This window comes from Barbus barbus (genome assembly GCF_936440315.1).
Source record: "Barbus barbus genome assembly, chromosome: 9".
NCBI lineage: Eukaryota > Metazoa > Chordata > Actinopteri > Cypriniformes > Cyprinidae > Barbus > Barbus barbus.
This window is the reverse complement of record NC_136737.1, coordinates 6,587,461-6,613,367: the sequence shown is the minus strand read 5'-3', so window position 1 is coordinate 6,613,367 and position 25,907 is coordinate 6,587,461. Positions and strand designations below refer to the sequence as shown.

Genomic DNA, 25,907 nt, shown 5'->3' with positions numbered 1-25,907 from the left:
AAAATCATAAATGATTCCCTTTGAGCTAAATTAAACTATTGCTTTAAATTACATATTAATATTATAAATGTATTACCCCTACAGTTTACATTCATTTATGTCAACTGTGACCATAAATGTTTTCAAGATGGACATTTTGACCAAGAAATATCATATTGCAAGACACAAGTGTTCTCTATATGTGACTATGTGTGCAAATTACCATTTGAAGGCAATTATATGAATCAGTTCTACTGAGACTGTAAAAAGATTGATAATGTTACATTTTTACCATTTAAAATTGGCGTCTTAACACTACCCCAGCTAACAGGGAACGTTCTCAGAACTTAACATTCTGAAAAGAATCTCTCAATGTTCTTCCAGTAATGTTACTTGAATGTTTGTTTAAAGTTGTCTGGTGATTAACTTACGTTTGTGGTTAAAGTAAGGCAGTTGAAATCCATGAAATATCACCATTGTGTCCTTGATGAACTCTCAGAAACTGAACTTGTAATAACTGCACTGAAAGATTTGGATATTAGTATCCAAATAAATAAATGAATAACCCAAATATGTGTTTATGTAATATATTGTTTTATTTTATATCCCACTGTTACTGCTGTGCAAGTATTAATTGATATGTTTTAATCAAATTTTACCAATATATATATATATATATATATATATATATATTGTGGTGAAACAGGGACATTTGTTATTTATTATTTATTTCAGATGTTTGCTAATTCCACTAAATTATAAGTGAATGTTTTTCCTTGTACTTTGTTGTAAGAATTGTTGTAAAGTGTAACATTCTGCCTTTTACTGTTAATATAAGTTATAATAATATATTAATAAAGACATATATAAATAGATAGAAGGTGACCCAGTCCGAATTCACTCAGTGCAAAATGCCGCACGTAAACACGATGAGCTTCACTAATTAGGAACTGTGAGATAGCGATAAACGGCATTAGTGATTACATGGAAGCGCTATTTGCTCGTTTTCTAGGCTATAATCAAATCAGAATTTAAGTAAAAGTTGATTTACGTGCTGCTAACAGGGCCTACGGCCAAAATTCGCTCCTGTTTATAACATAAGGATCACATAACATTGTGTTTTTCTGTTTATACCTTTCTATTGTTATAGCACCTAAACCAGTCAGTACAGAGTTCTACGGAGATCTCATCTCTTCTCTTTTTTCAGTCACTCCTGACACTTTGCTGCATACAGGGGTTGTGTACGTTGGTCCTAGCAGCACGTAAAGCAAAACGTATTCAAATTCTGAATTGTTTACAGCCTGTACAGCGAGTAAATAGTGCTTCTATACAGTGCTTGAAGTGGGCCGCAGTACCGGCACTTCTATAGTTTAGCCTTTAGAGTACCTGCACTTATTTGTGGGTACCGGCACTTCTGACTTGTAATTTGTATTGAAAACTTTTATTTAATTATTGATTGATTGATTGTGGCACAATATATACATTGTGAATTATGAAAAAGTACTTATTTATTTAAATAAATAAGGGGGGGTACCGGCACTTCTTTTTTTTCCACTTCAAGCACTGCTTCTATATAATCACTAAAAAGCTGTCACTCACTTCAATTTATTGCAATCTCACAATGTTCCGTTATAATCGATGAAGCTCTCTGAACTGCAAATAATATCTTATTTGTTTAGCATTGAGTGACTTCTGACTGTCTCACGCTGAATGCTTGTGGCAGCCTTGGATTATCTATTTATATCTGTATTAATATCTTAATATTATATCTCATATTAACAATTTGCACACACGAGCATTATCCGATCAGCTCCTCCCGACCGCAGATGCAGGTTTACAAGCCACATTTTCCTGCGTTTTTCGGGCAATTTTTTGTATTTTTGTACATGCTTTTTCTTCACAGAGTTTCTTTTTGTTATATAAAGATGTCTTATGTGGTTGTCATAACTTTGCTAAAGAAGACAAGGACAGATATGATCTGATAAACTTATTCATTTTTCTTGCAAAATTCTTTTTACACAAATGTAAGTTTCAAGGCGCTAAGCCCATCTTTCCTGTTTTCTGTAAGGACCTTAAATCTTATCTGGACACTCTTCTCACAGCCAACAATTCCAAAGCTCTTAAAACTGTCTCATTGTGTAATTTTCATAATATTTTCACGATTTTGTAACTAATAACTGTATTCCCAATTGCACTCACCCCTGGCATTGCTTATTTATTTGTATGTTCTTTATGGCATTTAATAAAAATCAATAAATAAATCAATAAAAATCAATGGAGAGCGTTAGGTTGCCCCTCTCCCTCCCCCTTGTGTGGGCGTGGTCTCGCTGCTCGTCACAGGTGTACTTTAAAACTGATTGCGCCATCATGTGGTGAATTTTTTTTTAGTTGAAAGAAATGAATGCCATCAAAGTGATTACTGCAGAAACGAAGCATCAGTTGCTGAAAAAAAAATAAGAATAAAGTTTTTCTTGACTAAGCTATTTTCTTGTTCTCTAACTAGAGAAAAAAAGTTAGTAGGCTACCCTATGTTTTATTTTCTGTTCCCATGTGCTGCATAAAAAGATTTTGACTAAACACATTATACATTGAAGGACTTTGTTCTTTAGCGTTATTTATTTTTAATTTTTTTATTGGATAACTTGGTTAGCCTTACTTTCACTTTCCACGGGAGTCGGGACGTCACACCACACGCTGCACAGACAAGTTCATCGTGTTTTTCTGATCAGTGTGTTACCAGAACATCTGACAATTTACTTAGTTAGCCGACTGCACTCGGTGGAAAGCAGGTGCGGTGTTAATGGGCCTTTTAGTGACAAAACATTTTTTATTTCTACATTAACTGCGTTAATTGAAAATGAAGGTCTTTATTTCGTGCATCATATCGTGTGCATTCTTCGTGACTGGTAAGACATCTATTTGTCTTATAGTAGCCTATATCCAAAAAAAAAGAAAGCGATGTAATGCAGTTTCATTTTTTAATCGGACTTTACATTCGACAGAAATGTATTTTTTCTTACTGTTTTAATTAGCTACGGGTATAGGATTAAATGTTGTTATATTTTAGACATGTCAATGTATTGTGCGGAGACAAAAACTAGTGGCGTTTTAAGATTAATGTTTGAGCAATCCAATTAAAGGCCTAATATCATAATTAATACTCAAACATATATGGTGTAATGTTCATAGAAAGTAGATCATCCATGAGACTCACGTATGTTTGTCTGAGTGCATGTGTTAATCAGCAATGTTCTTCTGTTTTATTTTGCATGTATTACATTTGAGACATATTTCTCTGCTTACAATCTGTTATTTCTTCTTCAGTTGCGTCTGATGTTGGTGCAGAAGTAGTGCCATTGTCAGTGATGGAGGGAGATTCAGTCACTCTATACACTGGACTTATTAAATCCCAACAAGAGAGAATGAAATGGTATTTTCATGTCGATCGCATCGCAGAAATCACTGGAGATCAGAGTAATATCTGTACAGATGATGAGTGTAAAGAGAGATTCAGAGACAGACTGAAGCTGGATCATCAGACTGGATCTCTGACCATCATGAACACCACAATCGCAGACACTGGACTTTATAAACTACTAATCAATAGCCATAACAGTGAAATAATCTTTGGCATTTCGGTCAGTGGTAAGTCAATAAGTGAATGTAAAATAAATAAATACTGGTTAAATGTGTTTGATTTAAATAATTGATATTTGTTGTGGTGATTTTCAGTACTGCTTTTTTCTTACCTTTAAATGAATTTGTTCAGTTTGTAGAGTTAAGATCTGAGTCATTAAACCGTTCAGTTTGATTGAAAAATAAATAATTTCCTTTGGTAAGCTATTAGTTTTGACAGATGTTGGTTTGTATTACAGCCATTTCTGCTGCTCAGCTAGACAAAATGAAGAAAAAGGAGGGAGAATCTGTCAGTTTAGATCCTGGTGTAATAAAACACCCAAATGATGTGATTACATGGTATTTTAATGACATTCTCATCGCTGAAATCACTGGAGATCAGAGTAAGATCTGTACAGATGATCAGTGTAAAGAGAGATTCAGAGACAGACTGAAGCTGGATCATCAGACTGGATCTCTGACCATCACGAACACCAGAAACACAGACTCTGGAGATTATGAACTACAGATCATCAGCAGGAGATTCAGCATCATTAGGAGCTTCACTGTTACTGTCACTGGTGAGTATCATTTAGTCATTCAGTGCATTTTCTATTGCAGATTTAGAATACAATTCAATATTTTGAAGTTGCTTTGACCTTTATTATTACCGTACATTATAATTGAGATACTTTCTATCAACTTTTTGCACATGAAAGTAAATTAACAATGTTTACTCTTTCTCCATGTTATATTCCTTCTCCTTCTGAGGTACCAATTTATTATTATTATTATTATTTATTAATTAATTTTTTTGTATGTCTCAAACTGTCTGATCAAGCCCAGCGACTAATGGGTGTGAAAATTCCACACAGTTTTACAATTTTTGGCAAAAGGGCTGCTCCACCCTTTTCCTCTGTATTTTAGTCATGTAGCACCGATTTAAAAAATGGCCCTGTGGCTTGATATGGCTTGAACCATCCACAAAAGTTTGGGCAGGGATCTTTATTTGATATATTTGATAAGTGTGACCCTGGACCACAAAACCAGTCATAAGGGTCCATTTTTCAAAATTGAGATTTATAAATAATCTTAAAGCTGAATAAATAAGCTTTCCATTTATGTATGATTTGTTGGGATATAACAAAATGTTCCGAGATACAACTATTTGAAAATCTGGAGTTCTTAGCAATGCACATACTAATCAAAAATTACATTTTTATATATTTACGGTAGGACATTTCTAATGATTTTTTGGCATAAAAGAAAAATGGATAATTTTGACCCTCGTTGGCTATTGCTATAAATATGCCTGTGCTAATTATGACTGATTTTGTGGTCCAGGGTCACATATTACATTTGAACAATTCTGTAATAAATTAATTTAAAATAATTGATCACCTCAGAAATGAGCTGTACCGCTGACATGAGCAGGTCCATAAATATATGTAAAACTGAAGGCACTGACTAAAAGGCATTGATATTGTTAAATAAGTGATATATTCTGAACAGAAACATCAAATAAGTTAAAGTTTTAATATGGTGAAAAATAACATTGATTTTCCATCCTTTATATCCGCGGTCAATAACAATGTGTTAATACATTTAATACACCAGTTCTACTCACAATCTATATGATCTGTAGAAAAACATTTTTGTCACATATGGCTTGTGTAAACACATATGAAGATGAAGATGAGAGATAACACGCAGTCTTTAATCAATAAACATATCCACAATCATGGTAAAGTCGACACCCAACAATAATGAACAGAGACAATAAAACTTAAATACAAATGAGGTGATTAGTGACAAAACAGCTGAGCAAAATGGCAAATCAAACAAAACTGAGTGCAACTATTATAATTTGTACAGCTCTACTCCAAAAATGTAATGAGCTGTTCATCTCTTTTTCAGATGCATTTGGTGTTGATACAGACGGTGTGTCAGTGATGGAGGGAGATTCAGTCGCTCTGCACACTGATGTTAAAATGAATCAACAAGACAGAATTAGATGGCATTTTAATAGCATTAGCATAGCAGAAATCATTTATAACCACAGTAAGATCTGTACAGATGAACTGTATAAAGAGAGATTCAGAGACAGACTGAAGCTGGACAGTCAGACAGGTGATCTCACCATCATAAACATCAGAACTACAGACGCTGGAGTTTATAAACTACTGATGAACAGCCGTAACAGTGACAGGAATTTCAATCTTGCTGTCAGGGGTGGTGAGTCATATGTTTTATACTTAACTTATATATTGTGTTTATTATTGAAGTGACATTCAGACTGACAAATCCGGGACATTTTCCAAACACACTCAAAACGGTTGACCGATCACAACACACTGGTCTTGCCGGCCAATCAGAGCACATTACGCTTTTCAAAAGGCGGGGCTTCATAGAGACATAACAGAGTGTGCAACAATGCCAAATATGTGAGAAAAAAAAAGGTTTTGAACATTTGGGCATTAAAACAAAATCAAGACTTTGAAAAAGGGCATAATAGGTCCTTCATAAAATAACCTTTGTCGACAAGGTTTATTACACATGCAAAAAAAGTTTAATTAATTGCTTATTTATGTATCAGTAAATCAAAACAGTGACGTTGCACTATGTCAGTCATTGCAATGGAATGATAATTTAGCATATACTTGCTGTACCTGCTGTCATTCTGGAATGCATCTGTGCCAGCTGTCAAAGATGAGCCATATGAAAGCATCTCAAACAGCACAAGTATTTGATTACGCTGTGCCTTGTTGGTTTCTCATTTCAGTATCCTGCCAAAACAGATAGTATTGTTTTTAGCTCTTAGATGCAGACTTTGTATCTTATAATGAGAGCATTTGTGAGTCAGTGAATGTACAATGAACAAAACTCTTATGCGTATTTTAAAAGCATCTGATTTGCTGTTTTGATCATGTGTTCAACAGACATGTCTGGTTTAAGTGCTCAGCACTGCAAAAACTGTTGACGAAATCCTTTAACACAGGGGTGTCAAACTCAGTTCCTGTTCCAACACACTATACCATGTAGTTTTCACATAAGCCTGAATGACTTAATTAGCTGGATCAGGTGTGTTTAATTAGGGGTGTGTTTAGTTTGGCTAAACTCTGCAGGGCTCCGGCCCTCCAGGAACTGAGTTTGACACCCCTGCTTTAACGCAATGGAAGTGTCCATTCATGACTATAAAACATGACTATAAATTCACACTTGTCTCTTTAGACATATGGAGTGTTTACATAATTAAACTGAATGACTGCAAAAATAAACAATTTCAATCACTGATTTGTTAGTTTTAACAGTTTTGGTTCAAAAAATGTACATCTGAATTTTTAAACAAAATCATAAATGAGCATTTTTTTCACCTCACACATGAGGATTTGATGTAGAATGCAAAAACATGGATATATGTTGCTTTTCAGACTTAAAGTCAAGAAAATTTGTGTGTAATGATATTCTTGCCCACTATGTTTGTTTGTTTTTGTCCACAAAAAGATCTTCCTCCAGCTGTTGGTTTGTGTTTCAGGTGTTTCTGCTGCTGAACAAAATCAAATGAACAGAAAGTCAGTGGAGAAGGGAGAATCTGTCACTTTAGATCTTGGTGTAATAAACCCAAATGATGTGATTACATGGTATTTTAATGAGCTTCTCATCGCTGAAATCACTGGAGATCAGAGTAAGATCTGTACAGATGATCAGTGTAAAGAGAGATTTGGAGACAGACTGAAGCTGGATCATCAGACTGGATCTCTGACCATCACAGACACCAGAACCACAGACTCTGGAGATTATAAACTACAGATCATCAGCAGCAGATTCAGCATCATTAGGAGCTTCAGTGTTGCCATGATTGGTGAGTATCATTTACTTCAGTGCCTTTTTAGAAAACAGTTTGAAATACTTAAATCGTCCAGTTTTCATTGTGGATCATCTCTCATCTTCAAATGCACATCAAAGCAAGAGATAATCATCACATTGAGTTCTACATTTAAAAATTTAACATTTTGAAGCCTATTGTTCATAAGAAAAAAATGCATTATATTACCCGGTTTTGCTGTGAAAGTCACTGTTGCTAAAATAAAAAAAAATAAAAAAAAACATGACACCATTTATCAATATCATTCAACTTTCTAATAAAATTATTGGTGAAATTATTAGCTGGTTATTAGTTGATCTCTAGTAATAATGGCTTTCTGTCTTTAGCTTCTCTAGGTTCAGGCCCACGTTTAGGTGCTTCATCAGCAAGGGTTTCTGTTATTGGTATTATCCTTGTTCTGCTGGTCATGGCTGTAGCAGCTGGTTTTGTGTATATAATGGCAAGTATTACATACAAATCATTGTACAAAATGTAAATATAATATTTATTATGCAAAAAGAAACTTACAAATTTTCAAGTTTGTATTTTTATTCAAATTGGCCAATTAAGAGTTTGTTATTATTGCTCAAACAGGAACAGCAGAGGATTGCAAAAACAGTAGATGTGTAGCACAAGTCACCATGGCGACAAAACCCGCTCAAAACCAACCCACATTCTTCAGTTTGCTCGAACTAAATGTGAACTTACCTGGGTAAAAACTGAAACCAGCTTCGTGCAAAGACCTCTGGAGTTTGCTCTCGTTTGGACTCTGTGGTGTTTGAGGAGCAGTTTGACTCGCTTTGCTTGGTGTGCTGCTCTCTGAGGGACTACTTTGGTTGTTGGATTTTTACTCTACTGTACCCTACTTGGACTTTTAGTCAGATAACTGTATTTCTTACTCTAGATTAGGCCAATGCATTTGATTTCGCTACCCTGATTGACTGTATGGTTTCTTGTATTTTTCTGTTTGTGTTGTGTTCATGTTTGATTTCTAAAGTGCTAAAAATGTAAATTATTAAATTAAAAATGTCATTTATTTACAAAAATTAAAATATATTAAATTAAACGTATTTATTCCTTGATTAAATTGGACATATGTGAAAAGCTTTTTAGTAAATATTTAGTAAATGTTCAGTCTCCTCCACTGACCAGTTCATCAAATATACAATGTGTGATTGTATGACATAAAGTCACAAGACTTTAGATGTGTGCTTGGTATTTTTTCATCTGAAAAAAGGAAGACAGAAAATCGTGTGAGATAACAGATGTTTACCTTTTCATTGGATTTCTTTCATTCTGATTGATTGATGTGTTTACATGAAGGTTTTACAATCCAATCGAGCATCACTCCAATTACTTCTGAATTATTTAGGTGCATGATTTTGATGTATTCAAATTTAGTTTACATTCATTTATGTAAACTGTGAACATAAATGTTTAAGATGGGCATTTTGACCAAGAAATATCATATTGCAAGTGTTCTCTATATGTAACTATATGTGCAAATTACCATTTGAAGGCAACTATATGAATCAGTTCTACTGAGACTGTAAAAAGATTGATAATGTTACATTTTTACCATTTAAAATTGGCGTCTTAACACTACCCCAGCTAACAGGGAACGTAGAACTTAACATTCTGAAAAGAATCTCTCAATGTTCTTCCAGTAATGTTACTTGAATGTTTGTTTAAAGTTGTCTGGTGATTAACTTACGTTTGTGGTTAAAGTAAGGCAGTTGAAATCCATGAAATATCACCATTGTGTCCTTGATGAACTCTCAGAAACTGAACTTGTAATAACTGCACTGAAAGATTTGGATATTAGTATCCAAATAAATAAATGAATAACCCAAATATGTGTTTATGTAATATATTGTTTTATTTTATATCCCACTGTTACTGCTGTGCAAGCTATCTGAGATGTTTTAATCAAATTTTACCCATATATATATATATATATATATATATAGTGCTGAAACAGGGACATTTGTTATTTATTATTTATTTCAGATGTTTGCTAATTCCACTAAATTACAAAAGTGAATGTTTTTCCTTGTACTTTGTTGTAAGAATTGTTGTAAAGTGTAACATTCTGCCTTTTTACTGCTAAATTTATGCATTTTCATGCAAGGAATATCAAGGGACGTTCAAGGTTCACTACTTAACATTATCTGTTTCCTTTCCTTCCATTTCTTGTCTTTCTAAGATTTTAAAGCATGTTGAGCTGTGCTGCATCATCTAATTATTGAACAGGAAAAGTATGTTTGATTCCATTTAAATCTGTTGATCTGAACAGTGGAAAGACTGTTAACTGTGCTAATCTTTCTTTCTCAGCTTTATCATAGCTGTTTCAAAGAGCCCCTCAACTGACTGAACACTGTGTGTGAGGTTCTTATAGAGCAAGAAATGTTTTAGAACATTAGAAATGGCATCATGTTTTTGTATTCCCATTTTTTAGTATCTTAAAACCTTTTTTAAAAAACTTTGCATTAGCCAATGAAATATTTTTGAATGCTATTTTCTTAGAGTGTAAAAAAACTTTAAAATCATATTCACTCATTTCATTTGTTTCCCTTGATTCATTTTATCATGTTTTTTGAGTTTGTGATCATAAATAACTGTGCTAAGCTAAAAAAAAGCTCTTCAACCGCATGCATACGGACTCACTACTGACCTCTTAAACACATTCACAAACTAAATGAAAATCCTGTCATCACAAGTTGTTTTAAACCTAAATGAGTTTCTCTCTTCTGTTGAACATAATTTATTTTGATGAATGTGGGTAACCAAACAGTTGCTGGTCCCTATTGACTTCAATAGTATTTTTTCCCTGCTGTCACTTTAAAACCTGAATGCATCTAATATACAGGCACACATCTGTTTTTCTCTCAACTGTTTACTTTCACTTAAAAGTACTCACATAACTAACTGTGGTTATATGTAAACACTATGTATTTTTGACAGTATTAGCGCAATCAGACGCGAAAGATAACTTTTTAGAGTGTGCACGCTTCAGCTGTATGCGCTCAGAAATGTTTAACCCGTCAAGAAAGCACATGCAAATAATTTAATTATTTTTTTTTGTACTATAGTACTTTTGTAATTTTGAATAAGTGAAGTGTCCCGTGATTGTAACTCTACCAGTGAGTTAACATTTACTGGCATTTTACATTTACTGCCAATTACTGGCATTTCAGTGACATTCTCATCACTTAACTCAGTGAAGAGCTTAGTTTTATCTGTACACATGAACCGTGTACATGTTGATGGGAGATTCAGAGACACATTGAAGCTGGATCTCTGACCATCACAGTCATATAAGTTCAGTATTACTATCAATGGTGAGTATCATTTAATCATTCAGATCACATCCCTTTGAGCAGTTTTTTTTTTTTATCAACTCAGTGTTTTAATTTTATTTTGTACACACTAGGGTATGTGAAGTTAATATTATCTTTATCGCCTTCACATGCGTGTCAATTTTACAACTTTAGCATTATGTGTCAGTCACAACAATCACAAGCTGTTTAAAAAAAACATGCTGTTTTAACTGTCAAACCCACCAGATGGCGCTATTTATCAGTTGAATCAATATCATAAGGTGCAAATATCAGTCACAGCTATCATTTGCTCTCCAGTAATAATACTGTCTGTGTTTATCATTACAGGTTCAGGTCAGTCTTCAGGTACAGCAGGAATACATTGCATGTTGCTTCTGTTCTGCTCTACTCCTCACAAAACAGATCACAAAAGTAGACCGCTTAATGATTTAGGATGAACTGATAACAGAACATTTTGATATGGAAAAAGCTGTTAGCATACCTGAAATTAAATGTAAATTCTGTCTACAAATAATGCTGTCTTGCCTGAAAAGAGATTGCACTTCTGTTAATGAAACACAAAGGCTGGAACAGTATTATAACCACACTGCCAGAAACAAAACACTGATCCAAAAATGCACTGTAATCCAGAAATACATGCAAGGTATGCACAAAACACATAAACACAAATGGTGACACATTCTGGTCATACTGTAACAGGCCAAGCATATAATGATACCTTGTACAAATGTTATTACAAAGTGTAATCTATTAAATATGATCTACAAATCATGCAGAACTTTACTCATTTAATATGTGTTTCTTTATTAACTATAGGGCTTGTTTTGGGTTTTCATTAATGGTTTAGCTAATCAGGCCATTTGGAGACAATAACAAATCATTCTCCCTTTTTAATTAAACTCAAGGGGTCATTGATTATGCTTATATTATCAAACTAACCAAAAACAGACTGTAGAACTCAGAAAACAATGTAGAAAAAAAATAAAAAATAAAAAATAACTAATAATAAACCTTTTGATCAAATGTTAAAATATCAGAAATTGAAATTGTTAAATATTTGTAAATAAATCTACTTTATTCTTCAAGTACAATGATGTAATAATAAATAACTTTGTTTGCCTAATTCTTGATGAGTTGATTGACAGCTGTGTTAGACAATTAGGTGTAATCCTGGCTGTCTCAGTGTTACGAACTGCTCCAGGACTTGACAGGTCGGAGGTCCAAATGTAGCTTTATTGGGACAAACCAGAGATCCATAATACAGGCAACAGGTCAAAAACACAGGCTGGTAAAACACAGGCATACAATGGACAAGGCAGGAAACTCAGACAAAGGGTAAATCCAAACAACAGGCAAGAGATAAAAAAAAAACCAAGATACAATAATCCAGGGAGAATGCTCAGAAATGCAGTGTAACAACTAACAAGACATCACAAAGTATGACAAACTAAACCAGGCTTATATAAGGTGAGCAGACAGTGTAAATGAGCCACAGGTGGAGACAATGAGTATTGATGAGTCCATGCAAAGGATTATGGGAAATGGAGTCCGGAGGTAAATGGTAAGAGTCTGGAATGGAGTGCCCTCTCCACTCAGGCATGGTACGCCTGTGAGTGTGTGTGTTCACCTATTGCGTTAGCCAGTTGTGTGTTAGAAAACATTAGAAAAACAGCAGCAATGCGTAATTCTGTAGTTTTACTATGCATGTTTTTCACTGTAGTCTACAGTTTATTTCTCAACAGGATCAAAGAAAATAAGATTGAAATGACTTGAATATTGAGTCCGACTCCGTCCATTAGCTACTAGTGCCTGCTCACTTTTGCCCAGTCCCACCTAAAATAAAATTCTGCCTATGCCACTGGTCTAAATATGGTTGTCAGAGTGCATAGAAAATATACAGTAAGCATATCTTTGTATTTTTATATTTATGTATTATTTATATAATAATATTCAATTTATTAAAATATTGAGTTACATAACTTTTTTCTAGTGCAACTTTTACTTTACTGAGGTGGTGATACTACACCTGGAAATACTTAAACAGCATTCTGTAACTTTTTTTTTTTTTTGGTTAAAAATTATCCAAAATTAATTCATGGGCAAGTACATAACCAGCCAGTGTTGAAAACGTGGGAAATACAAGCATGCCGCTGCCGTTCGCGTCATTACATTATGTCTGTAAGAAGTTGTCATACATACTCCTCAAAACATTAGATTCATCAACGCTTAAGCCATGCCAATGCACAACCCATGCAAAGAAGATAATTCTGCAAATAACTGCAATTGCAGGTTTCAATCAGAGAACAAAGAAACACAATGTATGGACTGCAGCTTTAATAATACAGAACTCAGTGTGAGTTAGAAGCAAACACACCTGTATGCTAATGAAAGTATCAATATCATCACCAATATACTGAAGTAATCTTTGAGGCAAAATGTTATTCTGTGTGTTCTTTTCAAATCACGTAACAAATGGGCTTGAATGTGACGTAAGAGGAAAACCATGGCAAAGTCTATCAAATGAATATAAGATGACTGCCACAACGATATATGAGCAGTTTCCCAGTTTTGACTCTGAAAAGTTCACTAAATACATGAAATACAGGAACCTCGGCTCAATTAAGTATATATTTATTACCAGAACTGTACATCTGGGTGTCGCCATGTTCACTTGACGTCAGCTTATTATAAGTAGCAACTTGCAGCAAGACATTGGATGTTTATAAAACCCCTTATTTTAATCTTTCACAAGTGTGACATTCACACACTACATGTGTTGGTCTCTTCAGGATGTGGGATCTAGGTGTGATAACAAGCTTCTTAGAAATTACCTTTGCTAAGTTCTTCTGAAATGCTGCACTGCTTATATGCAAGGTCAAAATCATGGACAACAAGTTCAATCTTAATTCATAACATATGGTATTTTAATATTTCACAAAGAAATATCCTTTTGAATGTCAAATATTAGCATTCATAGTTTATTATCAGTAAAACTGTTTTGTGAGCTTCATATCAGCAGGAAAGGAGAAAAAAGCCCAGACACACACCTACAGCCGTCCACAAACACATACATGCACAATCTGCTTGACCTACAGAATCACAATTACAACATCAAACCACATTGTTTTCCAGATCAGACGTCAATAGCAGGTTTCGTTTTGACTCCCAAACAGCAAATGTACATTTTGACTTCCCTCTTAAAGTTTCCCACTTGTTCGTCACAGCTTCATTATCACATTAAAATGAGTTAAACTGCTGATTTTACTGTAAAAATCTATTGTTTTTTTAAAATAAATAAACAGAATGAACGTGAATCAGTGTAAAAGAAATATCATAGTTATCATGGCAATCAGCCTCCTTCCTGTATTGTGTAGGCTCACAAACATCAATAATAAATGTTTGAGCACAAGGTGCATTGTTTAGCTGGATTGAGTTTGGTGTAAATGCACTTAAGCCACCTGTGAGCCACATTAAACAGTCTGACGAACCATAAATGTACCCATTTGTGGTGTTTGTGCTTTGACCAGTAAAAGCGGCTTCTTTAAATTCACCATCATTTGTAAATTAAATAATTTCAGCTTTTGTTGTTGCTGTTGTTTGTTTGTTTTCTGTCATGTCAGTCATTTTCATGCTTAGCTGTTGAATCTGTGGAGGGAGGAGAGAGAAGATGCAGTGGAAGAGCTCAGGTTTTTTTTCACTGACTGTAAACCACAGGCTTTCAGCTTGAGCACCTTGAAGGATATTATTTCATAGCACTGACAATGTTCGAAAGATTAGTTTTGTTCTCTTTGTGCTGTTGCCGTCTGGTTGGTAAGTTGCACGTTTTATGCTTTACGGTAGCCGATTAATTATGTAGTACAAATGAATAATGCTCAACAGATGTGCTCTGGCTTATGTTGTTAGATTGAGAAGTTACTATGAGATATAGGATTGGTACAATCTTTTATTTTTTTTATTTAATGCATCCTTGTGATAGATTCAGGTCTCCCGTCTAACAATGAGTGAAACATTAGGGGGTTTGCTTACTTTTTAAATATTATAAAATTCCATTTGTGTGGAGCTCTTTTATAGATGTTTTGTGGTGGATATTTAACCAAAACCTGTTCTCCAGGTGTGTTTGGTGATTCAGATGCGGTGAAGTCAGTGTCAGTGACGGAGGGAGATTCAGTTACTCTAAACCCTGATCTTACAGACAAACAATCTGACAATCTGATCATGTGGAACTTTAAAACTAACGGACCTCTTATTGCGAAACTCAATCAAGCGACCAACGATATCTCGATAATAGATGATGGTCCAGATAATAGATTCAGAGACAGACTGAAGCTGGATCATCAGACTGGATCTCTGACCATCATGAACATCACAACTCAACATGCTGGAGTTTATCAAGTAACCATCAGCAGCAAGACAAAAATTATACATAGATTTAATGTTGCTGTATATGGTGAGTAGAGTTTTACAGTTTGTTTTGTTTTTATAATACAATTTTTCACATATACCCTTACGAAAAAGAAGTTTATTCAAGTGTGCTATTAATATACTTCTAAACTAAACTAAAAATAGGAAAGCATACTTTTAGTCTACTTTTTATGTACTTCTCAGAAACATACTTAAGTAAAATAAAGTATACTTGACTTATACTTAGAAAAAGTCTATATATTTGAGCTATACTTGTGCTCCAAGAATCCGTGTCTTCATTGTTATATGGTAGGAGGCGCTAGTACACATCTAAAACATCAGGTGCTTCCACGTGTAATCTAACATGATCTTCAGACATAAAACAGCATCAAAACTGTGTAACATTATCGAATAAAATGTCGACCAATGAAGAGGTAATGATGACCGTCAAGCTTTGGGGTGTTGATCGACTCCATCTACATTTTGATTCTCATTCTGAATCCAATTCATAGTCTGTTTTCAGCTTTTTGTTCAAAATGTTGTTTATTTCTTTATTTATTATTTAGGAAACTTTACCCGCATTCGAGTGTTTAAAAAAGAATGCATGAAGCTAGAATAAAATGTTTTTGTTTACAAGCACATGCCCTGTTCTTTCTTTTGGTGTTTTGTATGTTCAGATATTCATATAACAAAATATTTAATATAAATACAAAATTAATAAATAGGTACATAGTAGTATACTTAAAGTATGATGTAAAGCTCACTTAAAGAAAACTTACGAGTATACTTGCAGTATAAAACTACTAAACTAGTAGTTTACTGAGACTATACTTCAAAGTGTACTAAAAATGCTACTAAAAGTATTTAATTAGTAAACAATCAGTATATCTATAAGTTCACTTTTAGTATAGTTGCAGTACAAGTTTACTCAAAGTTTACTACTGTTATACTTAAAGTATATTTTATATACTAGAAAGTGTCAATTTAGTCCCAAGGAGTATTGAAATAGTACACTTACAAGTACTAGTACACTGTATATTTGTATACTTGAACTTTACTTAAGTATACTCAATAAAATAAACTTGAAGTATACTACTTTTTGGTAATGGTATTATTGACACTTGCTGTTTTATTATCTCGTGTTTTCCAGCTCGTCTGCCCGTTCCTGTCATTATAAGTGACTCCTCACAAAATTCATCATCATATTGTTCATTGCTGTGTTCAGTGGTGAATGTGGGTCATGTGACTCTCTCCTGGTACAAAGGAAACAGTTTATTGTCCAGCATCAGTGTGTCTGATTTCAACAACAGTCTCTCTTTACGTGTGGAGTGTCTGGATGGTTCCTACAGCTGTGTGGTGAACAATCCCATCAGCAACCAGACTCAGTATATCAACAGCACTGGTCTCTGTCGGTCATGTTCAGGTATGTTTGCATCTTGTGTAAAATGCCAACAGTTTAGTACTTGATTTGCTTTTCATCTTTGGCGAATGTAAAATGTTGTTCTTTTGTTTTCTCAGAATGTGCCTTCTGTTGTCATGCTTCTGAAGCTGTTGCCCGATTGGCTGTCTCTGTTGTGGTGGGCGTGGCTACTGTTGCTATTGTAGTTTATGACATCACATCCAGGAAAGGTGTAAATGAGAGACGTCGTGACTTGCTAATGCAATATAAGATGTCTGTTCATGATAATTCAATGTAAATCCATATAATCAGATTTTTGTTCTTGTTTTTATATATTCCAATTGGTTAGGATGTATTTAAGGATTTTCGATCGCCCGCTGTCCCCCTGAAGCGAGGTGTTCCCCAGGGGTCCGTTCTTGGCCCATTATTATTCACAATTTACATAATACCACTTGGTCAGATTTTACAACGTCATGGTCTTAATTATCATTTTTACGCTGATGACATTCAACTTTACTCTATCTGTACACCTGCTCTACCTGCCCAAATTGATCAAATCTCTGCTTGTGTGAAAGACATAAAAGATTGGCTTAGTTTAAATTTTCTGCAACTTAACACAAACAAAACATTTTTAACAAAGATCATTTTTATTGGAAGTCCTACACTTACCAGCAGCGTTTCTACCAATTTCACCTGTGAGATTGCAGGCTCTCCCATCAAATCTTCCAGTATTGTTAAAAATGTAGGTGTAATCTTTGACTCCACACTCTCCTTTCAGTCTCATATTAACTTCATCACTAAATCTGCATTCTTTCATTTACGCCGCATTGCCCAACTCCGTCCTTTCCTCAGTACCATAGATGCTGAAACGATTATCCATGCATTTGTTTCATCACGCCTTGATTACTGTAATGCCCTCTTCATTGGTTTACCTGCCAGCTCCATCTCTAGATTACAATACATTCCAAACTCTGCTGCTAGAATACTCACTCATACCAAACGTTCTGCTCACATCACCCCAATTTTGTATGATCTCCACTGGCTCCCAGTTGCCTACCGTATTAAATTCAAAATTCTCCTGCTCGCTTTTAAATCCTTGCATGGCTTAGCTCCCCCTTATCTGTGTAATTTGCTTGTCCCCTACACCCCGACTCGTTCACTACGTTCCTCTGACTCTGGCCTTCTCGTTGTCCCTCGGCACCGCCTTTCTTCAATGGGGGGCAGATCATTCAGTATTATTGCACCCAAACTCTGGAATTCTCTCCCTCGCTCACTTTGCTGTATTAACAATATCTCAGAATTTAAATCGCTACTCAAAACTCACTTGTTTTCTGAATGCTATACCTTTGATTACTGATACCATACTTTGTCTAATGAACTTGTTCTTTTCATGCTTTGTCGCTTCAGTCTGCTCTGCTTTGTATTTGTATTTTTGTTATGCTTGACTCTTTATCGGTATGTTGCCCTGTCCATATAATGCTCCTTTACTGTATCTATACTTATTGTTATCCATCTATGCTTACTTGAATTGTCTCTTCTTTGTTAAATGTACATTGTGAAGTGTCCTTGAGCACTGGAAAGGTGCTATATAAATAAAACGTATTATTATTATTTTATATTCATTTTTGTTTACTGTGCTATAATTTTCAAAAATTGCCTAAAACTGCTTTTTATTTATTCATTGCAATTTGTGTTTATGTATAAATATAAATATAAATATGTGGCATTTAATAAAAACTCGGCTTTTTAAAACAACAGGAGAAATTCCTTAATATTCATATATTTTCATGCTTTTTTTAATTAAATGGCAAACTGTTTAAGACACAACGAGGCTATATGTGGCTTCAAATGTGCAATAACAATCTTCCACACCCACCACCACCACAAAACATCTATAAGAATAAGCAATTTTTGACATTTATCTGCCTCAAAATGTTGTTTTGAGTTGACAACGTCAAATTTATAATGTTCAAAAATTGCATAAAACTGTGTTTTTTATTTATTCATTGCAATTTGTGTTTATGTATGTGGCATTTAATAAAAACTTGGCATTTTAAAACAACAGGAGAAATTCTTTAATATTCATATATTTTCATACTTTTTTTATTTTTTTATTAAATGGCTAATTGTTTAAGACACAACGAGGCTATATATGGCTTAAAATGTGCAATAACAATCTTCCACACCCACCACCACCACAAAACATCTATAAGCATAAGCATTTGTGACATTTATTTGCCTTTTAAGGCAAATAAATGTGTTATGTGTTAAGTGTTAAGTGTCAAACTTAAAAGTGTTAAGTGTTAAGTGCATTAAGTGTTGTTTTGAGTTGACAACGTCAAATTTCTCGAGTCAACTTGTATTAACTCAATGTAGGCTGAATTAAGTGTATTTATCAACTAAATTGCTGAAACTGCATTTGAAATATAAATATTAGGATATTTTCCTTCATATAATCAGTGACTTCAGATCTGTTCAGCACTCAGTTGAACTGTAATGACAAATGAATATCGCTTTGAAAAGAACTATTTAGCGTTTTTGTTATAAATGTTTTTGTTTGTTTTTTTTATTTGAGAAAATGTTACATGACACCACATGAAGTATACTAAACATTATAAAAAAATAAAAATTAAAAAAGTTGTGGATGCGACAACAAGTTGTGGATGCGACAACAGCGCCTCCTGCAGGCTGTTAACATTTACAACAGCCGTAAACTGGACAATATGCATACAGTATCAAAAGAAAACATTTCTAAACGAAGGAAACTTTTTCACTTAGATGTCATCTACTGTATATTAACTTTTGCTGTATCCCCCCCTCAAGCGTATCCCCTCCCCTCACTAAACACCAAACCACAATCAATCAAATCAATATTGCTTCCATCTCTTGGTTTCTGTTACCTCAAGTCTCTACTCGACTGTTCATTGTTAAAGTAGCACTGCTCGATGCATGTTGGATCCTCGTGTCATCGCTAAACTCAGCATGAAGAACCTTGGTTTAATCTTTCTGTTCATATTATTGATAAACGGTAAGTTGTTGTATTTATTTAATTGTTCTTATTATTTGAAACGATTCAAAGCTTTCGGTTCGATTTACGTGTTTTTAGGAAGTTTGGTGGCTTCCGGGTATTAAGCCCCTAATTTTACCCTATTATTGTTATTTATATTGGCTATATATATTTTAATGTCTGTATATCTGATAAAATCTTAAATGTTCCAATACCTTTTGTTATGTTGAATAATATTACATTTCTTTCCCCCACATTCCATAAACCTAGCCTATGTGATAACTAATTTCTCAGAAAGAACATGAAATATCACAAGTATTCAGACCCTATGCTATGACACTTGCCAAAAATGTTTTTTTTTTTTTTTAATGATGAAAAAGTGGTTGTTTTATCAAAAGCAACTCTCGAGAATATCTCCTATCAAAACAAGGTTGTTTTTTAATGACACGTTTCATAAGATTTTAAAGTTGTTTCCCCACTTTTTGTCAACACCGTCAGATATTCAATAAAAAGTAATAAAATCAGGGAATATCAGGGGCAGCTGTCACTCCACATTCCTCTTCTGCAGAGTACATCAGTGTCAGTTTTATAGTTTTAGAATATTTTAAATCCTAATGTTAATATTTACTGTGTCACAACCATGATATGTCAACACCAATTTTTTTGAAATATTTAGATGATTTTATTCTCCTGAAGCAGGTTCCATTATAGCATCTAGAATCAACATAATCACTGTTTTTTAACACAGTAATTGATTGATCCAGTGTATCTGATAGTCAAAAAGACTACAAATGCAGGTCAGATGTGTCATCTCCGTCGGTTGAATATTTTGATAATATTTCATTATGATATTTTATATTTGTTGTGGAATTGTTGGTCACATGTGAAAGTGTCCATCTGTCTAACATGAGAATGTGTTTTGAAATGTTAAAAACATCTTGAATGCTGTTACAGATAAAATTGAAATTATATTACACACTCCAAGGTAAAAAAGCACATTTTGTTAAAAAAAGAGAAAAGTTGGGAGGTTGTATCAAAGCATAGCTCAGTGGCTTAGTACATGTAAGATACATGAATGTAGTTTCATTTGTCGTGAGCACAAGGTTTTATTTTTTCAATTTTGCACCCTGTTTTGTCCCACTTCTCAAGAATGACTGTGGAGTGAAAATGTAGTCTATATGGTTTAGGTCAGGGGTGTCAAACTCAGCCCTGCACAGTTTAGATTCAAAGATCCAGTTAATCAAGTCACTTAGGGTTATTTGAAATCTACATGGTATGTGTGTTGGAGCTAAACTTTCCAGGGCTGTGGCCCTCCAAGAACTGAGTTTGACACCTGTGGTTTAGGTTATGGGTAGGCTTCATTTCTGCTTTTATATTCCATGTGAGTTTTATTGTAAATGACTGCTTCTGTCTTTTGCAGCGGTGTCTGGCGTTGAGACAGATGTTGTGGAGTCAGTGTCTGTGATTGTGGGAGATTCTGTCACTCTACAGACGGAAGTTACTCAAATACAGAGTGGCGTGATTGAGTGGAGGTTTAGAGGACATCGCATTGCCATAGTCGACTGTGACTCCAATAAGAGAGTACAGGCTAATGTTACTGAGGAATTCAGAGACAAAGTGCAGCTGGACAATCAGACTGGAGATCTCAAGATCAGAAACATCAGAACTGCAGACTCTGGACTGTATAGACTTGACATCTACAGTGCCAGAGGGTCATCAAAAAAGACCTTCAATATCAGTGGTGAGTGTGTCAGATATTTAAGTGGCATTTCAGACTCAAGGTGAAAGTGTTTGCTGACTGTCAGATACATTTCTGTTCATTAGGTGTGGCGTCAGATGGAGTGAAGGTCATGTCGGTGATGGAGAGAGACTCTGTCGTTCTACCCTCAGGTCTATCTAAAATACAGAGCGAAGATCAGATAACCTGGAAGTTTAAAGACACACTCATAGCTAAGATACATAAAATAGCTGGAATCTTCTCTATATATGATGATGTTCTTGATGAGAGATTCAGATACAGACTGCATCTGAACAATCAGACTGGATCGCTCATCATTACTAACGTCAGACCCAACATCTCTGGACTTTATGAAATAAACATCAGCAAGAGCAGCAGCAGATACACAACGCACAAGACATTCAATGTGACATCTATCGGTGAGTCGCTTCAGTAGTGAAATGCATTAAGGATCTTTGTAGTTTTTATCACATTTTCTCAGAAATATTATATTTGTGGTGTTATTGGTTTTATTTTTGGTTCATGTTCAAGAAAGCTTCTTGGCTCAAAACATTTATATTTACATTTAGTCATTTAGCAGACACTTTTATCCAAAGCGACTTACAAATGAGGACAATGGAAGCAATCAAAATCAACAAAAAATCAATAATATGCAAGTGCTATAACAGTTAGCTTAACACATTACACGTAGCAGTTTTTATATATATATATATATATAATAAATAAAAAGAAAAACATAGGATAGAAAGAGAATAGAACAAGCTAGGGTTAGAGGCCTTTTTTTGCTTTTGATAATTGTATAATAAATAAAAAGAAAACAAATTGATAGAATTCAAATAGAATACATCAAAAGTGATTTCTGTGTGAAATGTTTGTATAGCCTACGATTGATGAAAGGCTAATGGACAGTGGACTTTTTTTGCATATGAAATTTCACGGAAATGTCGATAGCTCACCCAAAAATGAAAAATCTGTCATTAATTACTCACCCTCATATTGTTCCAAACGCGTAAGACTTCAACTTCGGAACACAAATTAGGATATTTTTGATGAAATCCAAGAGCTTTCTGACCCTGCATAGAACGCAATGCAACTGACACGTTGAAGACTCAGAAAGGTGGTAAAGATATTGTTAAAATAGACCATGTGACATCTATATGAAGCTACAAGAATACTTTTTTGTGTGCAAAGAAAACAAAAATAACGACTTTATTCAACAATTTCATCCTTTCTGTGTCAGTCTTCGCTGCACGTTCACGACAGTACCATGACGACTATTTTAGACATGGACTATTTTAACGATATCCTTACTACCTCTCGATTCGAGTCCTGAGGAATGTATTAATTGCTTAATTGCTGTCTGTGAAAGTTCTCCTGTGTTTTAATGTGGAGACAGATGGAGAGAACAGGCTGTCGGTGATGGAGGGAACTTCTGTCACGCTACAATCTGGTGTTTCTGAAATACACAGAGATGACGTGATCGAATGGAGGTCTGAGCATGGAGACTCTATCATTGCAAAAATAGATAGAGGGACAAAGGTCTTCAATTTATTGGATGAAGCTGATGGGAGATACAGTGGCACACTGGAGCTGGACAGTAAGACCGGATCTCTGACCATCAGGCACATCAGAACTAAACACACTGGACTTTATCACCTCGATATCACTGGCAACCGGCGCACCATATTCAAGAGAGTCTTTATTTCTGTCTGTCGTGAGTATTTGAAGTATTTTAATGTAGGCTAATAACCAGTGCTGTTAGAACAAGTTACATGTGAGAACAATTGAGCGAACGTTTAATACAAACAAAATATATCACTCAGAAATGCTGATAAAATTGATGATTGGTTCATCTTTTTCTCATTACAGCACAGAATTGGTCTCCATATGTTATGGTTGTAATTCTTGTTGCTGTTTTGCTGTTGGTCGTGATTGGAGCTGTTGTTGCGATTCGCTGTCGTCAACCAGAAAATGGCAAGTATTACAAATAGCTAATATAATAAGATTTGAGATGTAACAGAGACTTTGAAGATGTAAAAATGTGTTTTTGTCATCAAAACATTTTAAATGTGTTTAATTGGGCTCGCGCTGCCTTCGGGGGGAATCCAGTATCAGGTAAGATGCTGTTTGCACTATTATTATTTCCTCAAATGCAGGCGTTTTGGAGAAGTGATTCCAGTCTTGTCATCACCGTCTTATTTAATGTTGAGACTGAGAATTTCAACATCTCGAGAAGACCTTTTACTGAGTGTCGCTGATCGTGTGATGCATTTCTCGTTTCTCTTGTTTTTGTGTTTCAGTTAGCAGCTCTGTAATATGAGAGCGATGTTTTGTATTTTTCTGGGTGCCGTTATCAGATGTCCATCCATTCCACTGAAGGAGGAAATGAAATCCAGCATAACAAATGCGCCAAGCCTCAACTAGCTTTTCAAGAATGATTTTTTTTTGTACTAGGACCTTTTCAAAAGCAATAATTTCATTAATTAAATACTGTCCATACTGATCAATATTCAAGCACTAATGGTTTGTGGTTGTATTAGTTTGTCTGACAAGAGAATGTTACTGTACTGTACAATTTCCACTCATATTTATATGTATTTTTAAATAAAACATGGTGCTAGCAACATAAATGAAAACTGAATGTAATCTGAGTCGTTTTGTCTTATCTCTAAAATACTTTTAGCTTTCTTTCCCAGCCAAGTAAAAAAGTGCCTTAAAGTCAAGCAGGTTTTTAGGGAAATCTTTGTATGTTGTGAGTTGGAATCAGTGTTTTTACTCATAACCGCTGTAAACTGTACATTTGTGTGCTGTTAAATGTGAGTTTATTATCTGAAATATACGGTGCACTGAGCTTTTGCTGAATGATTTAAAAGCTTTAATATTTTAGGCTTCTTTGGACATGATCTGAAGATTCATAATAGAAGTGACTTCTGTTGATCTCTTTCATATTATATCACTTTTTGCTGAGTTCATTTTGTAGCTCATTTTATCGGTTATTGTCACATTTTATGTTATAGAGTCTTGTCTTTACAAGTAAGGCATGCATTTGCTTTCATACTTGTTGAATTTATGCTGGTCAGGGTCTGTAAATTTAAAACTTTTAAAAATTTAAAAATAGCCATCTTTGTCCTTCCTATTAGACCTATTGCGAGTGCTGCTTGGTCATAAATAGAAGAACGAGGCACTTTTCTCTATGAAACATAATAACACTCTGTTTACATGGACACCAATACTCCGATATTAACCTGATTCGCCTAAAACAATACTCTGATTAAGAAACTACCATGTAAACAGTGATTTCTAATTACCTTAATCTGGCTAAAGTCATAATGGAAGTAAACGCAAATTGAATTAAGACGTGGAGTATTCCTATTTTAGTCGCATTATCGGACTACATTACAGACATGTAAACACCTTAATCTAACTATTAACGTTGTTAATACGACGACGAAGTGACTCGTAGCTTTCGTATAATTTGAAAATGAAACAGCCAAAACTATTTATAGTAGCTACCATAACGAAGACAAACTGTATGTTGATAATTCTGGAAGCAACGTTGGACTGCATGGCATGGAGACGTAATGATGCGTGCCATTAATCGATCTGTAACACGTAAAACGGGAACATGAACGGAATAATCTGAACAAATTAAGATATTTTTGATGAAATTCGAGAGCTTTTTGACCCTGCATGGACAGCAATGCAACTTAAATTTTCCCAGACCCAGAAACGCAGTAAGGACATCGATTAAATAGTCCATGTGACATCGGTGATTCAACATTTCAGTTGCATTGCTGTCCATGCAGGGTCAGAAATCTCACGAATTTCATCAAAAATATCTTACTTTGTGTTCTGAACAAAGATGAATGGAGGTCTTCGGGGTTCGGAACGACATGAGGGTGAGCAGTAACAAAATTTTGGGGTGAACCGTTCCTTTAAGTAAAAGGTCAATAGTTTGTCAAGTCTTATTTTGAACACTAGATGGTGCTAGATGCAGCGTTATGCACACTTCCCTCTAAATCTGAAGTGTCAAACTCAGTTCCTGGAGGGAAGCTGTCCAGCAGAGTTTAGCTCCAACCCTAATTAAACACACTTCAACCAGCTAATCGAGGTCTTCAGCATTGCTAGAAACTTCCAGGCAGGTATTTTGGCGATGGTTGGAGGCACAATTTGCAGGACAGTGTTCCTTCAGGTGTGTTTGACACTTGCTGTAAATGAAATACCAAAGGCTCAAGGTTTGTCTGATTAACATGACCAGTTAGCCCCTGCTTAGATGCCGTAACTACCTCATTATGTGAAAGTGCCTTTATACTTTTACAGTAATTCATTCATTGTATTATTGTAGAGTTACAGGTTTAAAACATCCTAAAAGAGACTTGTGTCGGAGGAGTTGTAATATAAATAGGTCAGTCACGTGTCACGCTACACAAAGACAAAAGGCTGTATCAGCTGCATTTGAGACAAATGGAATTGAAGTTGCTGGAAGTTGCACTTTTTAATTGAATTTTGCTTCACATTTGAGCAAAACTCATCTGTCACAGAATAAAACCCTTGGAACCTTT

General features: G+C 34.7%; 3 protein-coding genes across 4 annotated transcripts; all 3 read left to right on the top strand.

Annotated features, from left to right (window-relative positions):
- Positions 1 to 3,309: 3,309 nt before the first annotated feature.
- Positions 3,310 to 9,310, top strand: LOC306875217 (uncharacterized protein). Its single transcript, XM_079425683.1, has 6 exons — positions 3,310 to 3,624; positions 3,855 to 4,175; positions 5,512 to 5,829; positions 7,130 to 7,456; positions 7,807 to 7,919; positions 8,054 to 9,310. Exons 1-6 carry the CDS (start codon positions 3,345 to 3,347, stop codon positions 8,087 to 8,089), a joined length of 1,395 nt encoding a protein of 464 aa, XP_079281809.1. The 5' UTR covers positions 3,310 to 3,344; the 3' UTR covers positions 8,090 to 9,310.
- Positions 9,311 to 14,511: 5,201 nt separating this feature from the next.
- LOC306875208 (SLAM family member 9-like) lies at positions 14,512 to 18,655 on the top strand. Its single transcript, XM_079425671.1, has 4 exons — positions 14,512 to 14,610; positions 14,912 to 15,247; positions 16,352 to 16,624; positions 16,720 to 18,655. The coding sequence occupies exons 1-4, from the start codon at positions 14,562 to 14,564 to the stop codon at positions 16,896 to 16,898; spliced, it is 837 nt and encodes a 278-aa protein (XP_079281797.1). The 5' UTR covers positions 14,512 to 14,561; the 3' UTR covers positions 16,899 to 18,655.
- Positions 18,656 to 19,434: 779 nt separating this feature from the next.
- Positions 19,435 to 23,989, top strand: LOC306874710 (uncharacterized protein). Of its 2 annotated transcripts, none has more exons than XM_079424919.1 (6): positions 19,435 to 19,628; positions 21,028 to 21,348; positions 21,432 to 21,764; positions 22,742 to 23,059; positions 23,215 to 23,319; positions 23,646 to 23,989. In XM_079424919.1, the coding sequence occupies exons 1-6, from the start codon at positions 19,550 to 19,552 to the stop codon at positions 23,663 to 23,665; spliced, it is 1,176 nt and encodes a 391-aa protein (XP_079281045.1). In that variant the 5' UTR covers positions 19,435 to 19,549; the 3' UTR covers positions 23,666 to 23,989. The 2 variants fall into 2 exon arrangements, with proteins under 2 accessions (XP_079281045.1, XP_079281046.1); XM_079424920.1 differs by having other exon boundaries at positions 19,503 to 19,628; positions 23,215 to 23,323; positions 23,650 to 23,799.
- The last annotated feature ends 1,918 nt before the right edge of the window (positions 23,990 to 25,907 follow it).

Coding starts and splice junctions, on each gene's coding strand:
- LOC306875208 (XM_079425671.1), top strand. CDS start 14,562: ATGTTCGAAAGATTAGTTTTGTTCTCTTTGTGCTGTTGCCGTCTGGTT. Junction 14,611..14,911: donor GTGCTGTTGCCGTCTGGTTG/GTAAGTTGCACG, acceptor CCTGTTCTCCAG/GTGTGTTTGGTGATTCAGAT. Junction 15,248..16,351: donor ATTTAATGTTGCTGTATATG/GTGAGTAGAGTT, acceptor CGTGTTTTCCAG/CTCGTCTGCCCGTTCCTGTC.
- LOC306874710 (XM_079424919.1), top strand. CDS start 19,550: ATGTTGGATCCTCGTGTCATCGCTAAACTCAGCATGAAGAACCTTGGT. Junction 21,765..22,741: donor ATTCAATGTGACATCTATCG/GTGAGTCGCTTC, acceptor ATGTGGAGACAG/ATGGAGAGAACAGGCTGTCG. Junction 23,060..23,214: donor AGTCTTTATTTCTGTCTGTC/GTGAGTATTTGA, acceptor TTCTCATTACAG/CACAGAATTGGTCTCCATAT.
- LOC306875217 (XM_079425683.1), top strand. CDS start 3,345: ATGGAGGGAGATTCAGTCACTCTATACACTGGACTTATTAAATCCCAA. Junction 5,830..7,129: donor CAATCTTGCTGTCAGGGGTG/GTGAGTCATATG, acceptor TTTGTGTTTCAG/GTGTTTCTGCTGCTGAACAA. Junction 7,457..7,806: donor CTTCAGTGTTGCCATGATTG/GTGAGTATCATT, acceptor TTCTGTCTTTAG/CTTCTCTAGGTTCAGGCCCA.